Source organism: Sinocyclocheilus anshuiensis, unplaced genomic scaffold, assembly GCF_001515605.1.
Source record: "Sinocyclocheilus anshuiensis isolate Anshui unplaced genomic scaffold, SAMN03320099.WGS_v1.1 scaffold253, whole genome shotgun sequence".
In the NCBI taxonomy this organism is placed as follows: domain Eukaryota; kingdom Metazoa; phylum Chordata; class Actinopteri; order Cypriniformes; family Cyprinidae; genus Sinocyclocheilus; species Sinocyclocheilus anshuiensis.
In genome coordinates this window covers 1,392,656-1,403,368 of record NW_015537969.1, presented here as the reverse complement: position 1 = coordinate 1,403,368, position 10,713 = coordinate 1,392,656, and the positions used below count along the sequence as shown (strand labels likewise).

At 35.4% G+C, this 10,713-nt stretch overlaps 2 protein-coding genes across 4 annotated transcripts in view; both read left to right on the top strand.

Moving 5' to 3' along the window:
* Positions 1-4,971, top strand: part of hepacam2 (HEPACAM family member 2) — a 15,695-nt gene extending 10,724 nt beyond the window's left edge. For both annotated transcript variants that reach the window (XM_016462299.1, XM_016462292.1), the window contains exons 3-9: positions 1,117-1,401; positions 1,978-2,277; positions 2,704-2,829; positions 3,593-3,614; positions 3,712-3,746; positions 4,160-4,233; positions 4,329-4,971. In XM_016462299.1, coding sequence (XP_016317785.1) covers positions 1,117-1,401; positions 1,978-2,277; positions 2,704-2,829; positions 3,593-3,614; positions 3,712-3,746; positions 4,160-4,233; positions 4,329-4,439 — 953 coding nt within the window. In that variant the 3' untranslated portion in view covers positions 4,440-4,971. The remainder of the gene's footprint in view (positions 1-1,116; positions 1,402-1,977; positions 2,278-2,703; positions 2,830-3,592; positions 3,615-3,711; positions 3,747-4,159; positions 4,234-4,328) is intronic.
* Positions 4,972-6,515: 1,544 nt separating this feature from the next.
* vps50 (VPS50 subunit of EARP/GARPII complex) overlaps positions 6,516-10,713 on the top strand; it is a 146,447-nt gene continuing 142,249 nt past the window's right edge. For both annotated transcript variants that reach the window (XM_016462284.1, XM_016462277.1), the window contains exons 1-2: positions 6,516-6,651; positions 7,936-8,004. In XM_016462284.1, the coding sequence (XP_016317770.1) occupies positions 6,619-6,651; positions 7,936-8,004 (102 nt within the window). In that variant the 5' untranslated portion in view covers positions 6,516-6,618. The remainder of the gene's footprint in view (positions 6,652-7,935; positions 8,005-10,713) is intronic.

The window sequence follows — 10,713 nt, the reverse complement described above, 5'->3', positions numbered from 1 at the left end:
TGTTTGTCATTTCTCCGATCACAAATGCAGACATGGTTTTGTTTACGCGGCACGATGCAACGCAATGCGTAAAAAGACAGTATAAGTCATTATAATCAGTAATTATGTCCCCACTGGATGCAACAAATGCCTCGTTTATAATGGGTTTTATTGGTTTTGTCTCATCGCGCCGGGACACGGCATCACAGTATGGTAAGGAGAATAACATTTCCGTCACCCGCTTGAGGTATTCAGCCAATCACAACGCACTGGATAGCTGGCCAATCAGAGCACACCTCGCTTTTCAGAACGATGAGCTTTGTAAAAATCGACGCGTTTCAGAAAGGCGGGGCATAGAGGAGAAACAATAATGTACAGTATGTGGAAAATAATGTGTTTTTTGTACCTTAAACCACATAAACACATTTCATTACACCAAATACACAAAGTAATATTCTTTTTAGCAACGTCATATGACCCCTTTAAACTCAAAATGTGACTTTTTATCTCACATTTTGAACTTTATGTTGCTCAACTCTGACTTTGTTTCTCTTTTTAACTCACAATGTGTCTTTGTATCTCACAATTGTGACTTTATTCACCTTATTTTTCAAAGCAAAAGTGAGCTATTTTCTATGAATGTGTAAGACTTCCGGTGAAAACTGGTGAATAACTAGAAAAATAACAGTAAAAAGTTTAGTAAACAGTAAAACTGTTTGTGCTAGAACCATAATAATATACCAATAATATATTTTAAATAATATAACAAATGTCAGTTTCTAATATTAAGCAGCATAACTAACTTTTTTGTACAGTTAAAATAACTGGATACAAATGACATCGGAAGCCTTGATCATTCAAGTTAGAAATGGCCACACCCACTCTTACGTTAAAAATAAGGTTGAGGAATAAGTCTGTTTTTTCCCCCCCCTGAGATATACAGTGGGTACGGAAAGTATTCAGACCCCCTTCAAAAATTAACTTAAATGATTTTAGCAAATGGCTGCAATATAACAAAGCGTGAAAAATTGAAGGGGGTCTGAATACTTTCCGTACCCACTGTAAGTGAGCTTCCATATATACATATCAGATTTCTTTTCTTGCAAGTACTTAATTTAATGTCTTTTCTGCTCCCAGTGCCTGTGTCCATCCCTGTTATTAATAAGACCCCAGAATCAGAACTGGTGGAAGACAGGGACAATGTGACGCTGACTTGTTCTGTTGAACATGGGACAAATGTTCAGTACAAATGGCTAAAAAACAACATGGTGGTTGGACCAAGTGAGCGGCATACATTCTCACAAGATTATGGGACACTTGTTATAAACCCTGTCAAGAAAGAAGACATTGGTCAATACATTTGTGAGGCCCAAAACCACATTAGCAGTAAGCTAAGCAAACCGGCTGAACTCATTGTGTTCTGTGAGTATCTATTATGCTTTCTGACTTAAAGCTAATTTATCATCTGTTATCATCCCTTGTGTAAATCATTGCTTCGTTATTGCACACTGTCCAGCAGGTTCCTCCTGCAGCCTGAGAATTACCTGCTGTTTGCAGTGTTAGTCAGATGACAAACATGATCTGTCCTGACATGTCATTTAGCAAAAGTCGATCTGAAATATGAATGTGGATTAAGCTAATAGAGGTGCAAAACTTAATTTTTTCCCTCATTAAAAAAGTTGCACCTCTAAAGAAAGTAATAGTATTTGATAACAGTAGCCTAATAAAAGCTGATTTATTTGATATAAAAAGGGTTGCCTCATGGGGGCTGCAATTTTGAAATGACATGACCACGTGAAAAATGTCTCTGTTTTTCTCCTTAACTTTGCTATTGTTGTACAATGACTGACATAACAAATTAATAATAATAGAATAATTTCTAGTTATTAATAGTAATAGAACTAAAACAAAGTAATAGAAAATTCCAATGATTTTTTTAAATGAATTTAAAAAAATAAACTACTAATCAAGCTTTTGTAACATTACCAAATTTTTCAGATGGGCCTTATAACTTGGCAGTAAATTCTGAACAAGGTCTGAAAACTGAAGGGGTGTTCATGGTGAACCCGGAGGAACTGGTCTTTTTTGAGTGTATTGCGGACTCCAACCCTCCCAACACCTGCGTCTGGATCTCTAAGACAAAGAACAGCACAGAGGTTCTCATGACTGGACCACGGTTTGAAGTGAAGCCGCATGAATTACCCCAGGGTAAAGAGTTCTTGTGCAGGGCATTCAACAATATGACTAAGAAGCAGGACGAGACCAAGTTCACACTGGTGATGTCCAGTATTGGCAAAGGTATGTTTGCAGTCACTGTTTTAAATCTGCACATTAGTCCTCCTCATGCCAAAATAATGACTCGTTTCAAAATTAACCTTCAAATTATTTTATTAAATTCTTCTGACCTAATCAAATCAAAGTAGATTGACATTATTGAAGCTTAAATACTACTACTACAAATATATATATATATATATATATATATAATATTGTTAAATATTTAGTAGTAGTAATAATACAAAATATATTTAATATCAATGACAATAATAATGACAAAAATGGTTATTGGCTTTAGTGTTTTAAGTTAATCTAACCTATTTGTTATTCCTTTGTTCCATCCATTGTCAATCTGCATTTTTGGTAGTTTAAAGATGAAGATCACACCAGAAATTCTTTATTTTAAAATATACAATATAAGTAACACTGATATTGATTTGTTTCCAGGAAAAGCAAAATATAGCCAGGAAGGAAGTGCGCTGTCTCCATTGACTTTCATTACAATCTCTTCAGTCGTCATCATAGTGTGTATGATGTTTGTGCTCCTAAGGAAGAGCTGCCATCCAAGAAGAAGTATGATATCATTCTGGTTTTTAAAGATATTCAGGCATCACCTTAATAATGTGTCATTTGAACAAAATCAATTATTTATTAAATCATTTGTTTAAAGACCCCTTTAAAGCTTTGTGTGTTTGCCATCTGTATGCTAGTGCACTCCTAAATGTTGTCAAAATTCACTTTTACCGGATATACATGGGTAAAAAAGCAAAAGCTCTCTAGAATGAGTATGTCACTCATCCCCTTTAACTAAAGTCTAAAGTCTAAAAAACAAAAATAAAACATCAGTTTTCAGTTTACACTAGGGCTGTGCAATTAATCGCATGCGATTGTCATGCGCATCTCGTCAGTAAAGCCAGTTCCGTGATTAGTAGTAAATCTCCATCACCTGCTTTCAGATGGAGCAGCATTTACTACACAGAGCCGTAGTTCACTGACAATTAGGCAATATTAATTGCCTAATTGTTCATAATCACAGATGAATCGCATTCGCCTATTATTGCCTAGCTTGTCAGTGAACTACGGCTCTGTGTAGTAAATGCCGCTCCATCTGAAAGCAGGTGATGAAGATTTATTACTAATCACGGAACTGGCTTTACTGACGAGATGCGCATGACAATCGCATGTGATTAATTGCACAGCCCTAATTTACAGGACAAAAAACAGTTTCTACTGATTTCAAAGGGGTCTTTAATCTTTTAAATCAGATTATATTTAAATTAAATAATTTAAAATCATTAGAAATCATTTTAATTGATTGCTTTATCTTTTTCTACAGTGATAAAGACTATCTACAGGCGGTAAGAATATATTTCTTTTCTATGCAAACATCTGAGAAATATATGACACATTTATTTATTCATGTGACATCATTGATGGATTGATCCTATCCTCCAGGCCAATGACAGAGCAGAGAGGACTGCACCGCTCTGGTAGGTTTACTGCATGTGGCGGACTATATTATACCTGTGATGTGTACACTACCTCGCTGTGCAAACAAACTCCCCAAGCCCATTAACATCACAACTACTATAATCATATCTGCCTGCTTTCTGTCAGCATACACTATAAACATATTTTCCACCTTGCTGGCTATGCACACAGTCACTCTCTTTGGAAAATACATAGGATATTATCAATGACTTGTGTGTTAGTGAACTAAAAAGGGTGGGTAAAAATGATTCATACATCGTTTAATTATTAGTGTGGGAACAAATTGCTTTAAATACATTACATAATATGTATCTCAATAGAACTTAATGGCTAATTAGGTTACTACAAATAACAAAAACATTTAGCTTTGTATTATGATATGTATTCACCGATCTGCTTAATATACTTGCAGGTCATGAAGATGCAACTGAAGACTTTGGCATTTATGAATTTGTCTCTGTACCTGGGAAAATGGACTCGACACAGGTAAAAGGAAAAAAAACCCAACTTAAGTCACTTGCTATTTTGCATGAGCAGTTTTGCCCCAGAACAGTTTGATATTTCTTCTCTGTGTTTTCCAGGCATCCTGCAGGTCTTTGGCACGGCTCGATTCAGTCAAAGATTTGCATACCACCATCTATGATGTCATCAAACATGTGCCTGAAACTCCAACACTGAGTCTTTTGAAATGAGATAGTCATGAGCGCACGGATGTAAAGATGAAAGGAGTTTCACTATTTTTTCCTGCCAATTTTTTTCTCTACAGTCACACGTTTTGTTTTACACACTTCTTTTGTTTTACAGTTATTTGTTTTTATACTACTTGAGGTCTGAAAATCATACATTTATAAACTTGAAGTTTTTATTGTCTTAAAAAGAATATATAAGAGAACTATGAGATTTTTTTTTTCTGTAGCAACATGCTTAATGAAAAGCTGAGAGTATTTATATATAAATACGGTCGTCATCTAACGTTGTTGTTGTTCCTGCATTATGAATGTAAATATGATGTATGCATTTTGTACTATGAATCTGTATTTTTTTTGCACACTGCAGCGTATTCTGTAATATTGCTCATTACATTTTCAAGATGCCACATGCCCGTTCCATACTTTTAATGGGTAGCAGTTTGTTGAATATAAAACAGACATCTTCTGTCTGTTTTGTTGTCTATGTGTTGCACCTGCACCTGTTCAAACCTGTTTAAGCACAGATGGATTTTAAAATAAAGGTTTTTACAAATATTGTTGCATTCTTTTCTTTAATTAAATGTAAGATATAATAAAATACATTTAAAATGTTTTTAAAATGTTGGTTTACGTTTTCGAGTTTAGCTCTCTGACAATATTATGTTGATGAAAATGCTGCCTCTATGAGTATCTTTTTGCTTATTTGTGCATGTTGAAATGTCTAAAATTTCTAAAAGATGAATATTCAAATTTGGTAAGTATTGTATTGGGTCGTTCTGTGCACATATTAAGCGGATAATTTGAATTTTGGTAAGCACTGTTGGGTGTTTCAAGCAGTGGGATTGTCTGGTATAACCAGCAATATTACTGGAACAAACATACAGTGCTTTATAAAAGGAAGATTTATAATATGACTATGTGTTTATTTTCTCTGTTTCAAAGGAAAAGCAGAAGCATTATATCAACAGCTCAGCTGCCTGGAGGGAGGTGCCACTCCCTTATTTGACAGGGAAATTTTCAGTGATGTCAGCTGTGCTTTGTTGAGAAACACTTGATCTCTTATGTGTGCTCACATCAGCATGAACAGCCAGTTGGAAGGGCTCGTCTCAAACACCCACGCTAGAATATTTTTGTCAGGTAGCAAATATTTTGCTGTAAACCTTTCTCTGAACTGAGATGTAAAAGCCCAAAACAAATGAGGTTTTGTGGCCTGTTCCAAGAATTCTTGACTCATTTTATGTTATGTGTCTGTTGGACCTCAAGTGCAACACACAATGCTGACTGTCTTCTGCAGCAAAAGGAAATTTTATTGTGTGTGTGTGTGTGTGTGTGTGTCTAGAAACCGAAAAGTTAGTAGACACCTTAAATGTTTTGTTTTTAATTATCTCTCAAAAAGCTTGGAGGAGAAATATGGAAATATCTAGGCCTAATAATGGTCTCTACACCCCATTATACAAATATTATTGCTTTCTCAGAGGCATGTCAGATTTTTAATTTGCTTTAAATGTGAAACTGATAAAAATAAAATAAGCATGAGAACCATAGGTCTTCAGAGAGAGATAAACATAAATATGACAAAATATTAATATTCATATGGACCTTTTTCACATTTACGGGGTTCTCAGCAGCGGAAGTCGACATAGCTCAAATAGCAAATGGAAAACTCCACGATAGTGTTTTCATGACTTTCAATAAAAGGAACAAAAATTGAGAGAGACTGACAACGGCAGTCAGAAGAGAGAACAATGTCAAATTTACCATCCCTCCCATAGACGCTGCATTAGAAACACCCTCGCATTAGCGTTAACTTATTTTTTTTTTTGTAATTTGATGCAAAGGTGATATAATACAAAGAATAGTGTCATAAATGTAGATACATTTTAAAAAAATACAATTATGAAAAACTTTCGAGGATTCACGATGCTGACCGTTAAACGCGTTATCACAGTCTTGTGAAAAGGGTCCATTAACAGTTTTTGTCTACTGCTGTTTTCTGGCATTTAAACCGAAAGCAGTATGCTATTCAGAGGAACTACATATCCCATGCTGCACTAGCCACCTGTCACGTGAGTCCAACAGTGACACATGGCACCTGTCTAGCACTGCAAGAACTGAATCGCCGTTTGACAGAAAAAGACCATAGGATACATCGCGTTTACTGCTTAGTGTTTTCAACTCTACGATGCAGAAAATCAAGTCTTTGATGGCTCGTCAGGTTGGTTATTTCTCATCTCACATCAGTCTGCTTCTTGATTTCATTGACGGATCCGGAAGCATTTTTAATAAGCTAGCCTGCTAGCTAAAACACAAATAAACTGAAAAACAGCTTATATTTTCTTGAGATCTGCACATTTACACATGTTATCATAACGATTTTAATCAGTGCATTTGGAATAATTGACGAAAATATCGGAATGATAAATAAAAAGGTGGTGAGCTCTTGATCATAATTCATAGTTCATAATGCGCAGATGTACGTAATCAATAAACAAGCTCAAGAAACTCCCTTTTAAGCCGGTTATAAATAGGTCTAGACGTTAAGATTATAAACGTAGGCTGTGTGTTGTTAACAGTATTTTGTCTTTGTGCAATATGGTCTCCTGCACTGTCAGGTGGATTATTGCTCATATTTATGGTTATTTCTATATACGAATTATACAATATTTTTTCTTGCGTTTTAAGAATGTATGTCTTGGGGCTGTGATCATTTGAAGTTACGCAACATAAATGGCTCCCCAGCCAAATTTGGTACCCCAAATTTGTTAGATTTATGTAAATCTATAGTGAAGTGTCGAATAATGGCTGTATTCATGTTTTCAATATGTTTAATGATCCCAAAAAGTGTCCAAGCTATTGCTATAGTTACATCTCCAAGCAAACGCGATTTTTTTTCCCTCTTGCAAGAGTCTTGATTTCAACTTGGGAAGAATACGCCCGCCCCTCTGACTAGCTTGTAGTATACTTTTTTTGTGGTTACTGAAACATTTAAACCCCTAATTGTAACATAATCTGCTCATATGTAAAACGAATGTGTACTTTATGGTTATGGCTTTCAGTCAGGGGTCTGGGGGCCGCAAGGGAGTGCTAGGTCCTCTGTGTAAAGGTTTACAGAAAAACAGTGTAAAATTGTATAAATAAATTATAAAATAAGATTAACCTGAATTATATAATGAGCATTTAATTTAAATAAATAAATATTTAAACCGGTAATAAATAAATCCAATAGTACAGTACAATATTAAAACAAAACAATGTAATTTAATAATAAACTAGCCTAAATATTTTCCAAATAATATTTCATATGTATTTATAACAGTATAAATTGGGTCTTTAATATACTCTTTTTTTTTTTTTTTGGAGTCCCTTGCTTGAAGAATGTCACAGTTGGAGGTCCACTGCATTTGAAATATTGAAAACTCTTGCTTTAAGGATCCCAACGCCCCCATCCCCATAAATCGCTGCCTAATATTTATAGTTTACGGTTTCTTTTCTCTGCCAGGGTCTGAAGAGTCCCCAGGAGAGTGTGGTTGACATGAGCCCTGTGGAGAGCTTCAGGACCCCCAGCAAGGTGACTCAAACCTAACATGTACTGTTTCTGAATTAAGCTTTCACATTTGTGAATGGATTTTGTTAGGCTGCTGTGTAGATTTTTTGATGCATCCCAGCACTCATATTTGAAGGTTTCAAATGCCTGCTGAAAAATGTCTTTATTGACCGGATGAATCAATCCTTCTCGTATATTACAGTCTAGGTCTGGATTACATGATTACTACAGTGAAATTTTTCCTTTTTCTGTGAAATGTAGAAAATATGCAGAACATAACCTGAGTTTTATCCTCTTGGGTATTAATCATAGTGCGAAAGAGGTAAAATATGAATATTTGAATAAATGCGTCTTATGTTGAGCTTTGTGAAATTATATTTCAGCTATATTCCCATGTAACATGTTTCTGAAATTGTAAAATATAGGAGAGAGTATAAAAAGTTAATCAGACTTTGGCTGAGCCTTAGTGCAGCAGTGCCACTGAGTTGTATTATGATCTTCATTCAGTGAGATAGATGTACGCTGGTCATGGTCCAGTGCATTGGTTCTAGCGCTACCTCACAGGTGCATTAAATCAGCAGGACCTTTCTGTGATTAGACCCCTGGCCTTTTAGATCTTCTGGCTGTAGGTTTCTAAGGTCATTTTAGTGCTCGATGTATACTCTCAGTCTCAACTGCAGCTCTGATATTTTCTGCTGACACTTTTTACTTTTAATCCCTGGTTATTGCAGACATAAATAACCCAAATCAAGGAGACTCTTTCCCACCGGCAGAGAGTGTTTGTTGTTACTCTGTCATTTTTTTTTTTATTTATGTTACACGTACTTCAGAAAATTATTTTCAGAACCATCTGGCTTAGATCCCGGTGGGGTTTGTTTCAACACTTTTGAAATTTTCCTGAAACGACTGAGGCAGTGAGAAAGTGTTTGATCATTGAAAGGAACGGTCTGTCCATAGCGTGTACAGGAAAATGATGGATTAGCCCTCAAAATAGCTACCATTAATGAGGATTGTGTGCGGGAAAAATAGATTTGTCTGCAAATGATCATTTTCTTGAAAGTTAAAGTTTTGGGGGGAGCATCCTGTTTTTTAACAGTTTCTTTTAACAAGTAAACAAGACATTGTTCAGTTCAGGGCATCACAAGAAGGATTTTGAAAGAATTTTCTTTATTTGTTTGCTAACATTTTTACATTTTGTTTTTTTTAACAAATTTGATTGTATTTTTATATATCAGAGGGGAAGAAAATAATATATAGCCTATGTTTACAGGAATCAATACATTTTAAAACTTAAGAGGAGATGAACATTTTTGAAGATGTTTTTACAGGCGCTGAGTTTTATTTAATGGACCATATATCTGATTTTTTTTATTTGTTCTTGTTGCTTATGTCAGATAAAACAAATGAGGTTCAGATATTGCTTTTATATTATGTTTTAAATCATGTGTTGTTTTGCAGTGTCATAAGCCAATTGGCCAGTGACTATTTTCTTTTTTTAAGGCCAGCTTTTACTCTACTTTAGCTCTTGGCTAGTGTTCATTTTGGGACTTGTGTGCTTGATAAATGTCCTGCCATTTCCGCTGTATGGCTTTGTGATTTTCCCCGAAAAGGTTTTGTAATTTTAACTTGTCAAATGTCAAATAACAGGATATTAACTATGGAAAAATGTTCTTTTGAGATGTTTTGAGTGGCTGGAACCCATTTTTTCTGCACAGTCTCCTGTGTCCTGTAGATGGCGTTATAATCACATAATTAAGGCGTTATCGAGCAGTCTTGAATGCCTCTTGAAGAATTGCTGTAAAGATTAATGAACATTTATACAGTTTATTTACGTCATTAGACTAATGTCGTCATTGCCCTCATCATATTATGCAGAGCATATTGTAAAATGTTGAATATTATTCATAAGATGACTCATTCTTAAGCGTGGGTGTGCTTTTGGAGGTTACAACCACATATAAATTCATAATCGGCAACTATTCTCTCCCTCCCATTTTTCATGCATATTGCAGCCTGGAAGATTTAGATGATTTTTAATGGAGTCTGTTATTTGTAAAGATCTCACAAATAAAAGCTGAAGCAGGTACAGAGTATTATTACAAAGTAGTGTGGGTCGGGTTCACTCACGTCTTGCTGCAGATCTGACATCAGCAACAGCTGTCCGTCTCCTCTCTCTCATCTCAGTCCATGTGAACAAAGGCTCATTGTTATTTTTAATATGATTCTAAATCACACTCTCTCCTACGTTTGATCAGCATCATTCAGTAACCCTTCAGTTCACTCATCCTAATCTTTGATTGATGTATATAGCACATTGAGTCACACTTTTATGTGCAAATAGACTCACGTTCGTCTCCGTCTGTGCGCAGGGAATAAAAGGACGAGAGGTGTTAATTTAGGTAAACATTGGCAGTCTACATGGGATGGAAAGATAATTGAACAAAGGCTAGGCGATCATTTTAATTAGAGTGGCAGAGTTTTCGTTTTATTTTCCAAGTGACCGTTTGGTTGGGAAATGATTGATGTTTTCAATCTCATCTGGTCAAATCGTGGATTTCATTCACACCTAATTTGTTGCAATACTTTACATTCTCACCTAATTTGTTGCTATTTAAGAAAGCTGATTAAAGGGGCTGTCACGTATACTTCTCATTCCATTGACTTCCATTCATATGAATGCAAATGCTGGAGACCGTAAACGCAAACTCATGCAAAGAAGTTTCGCATTTTACT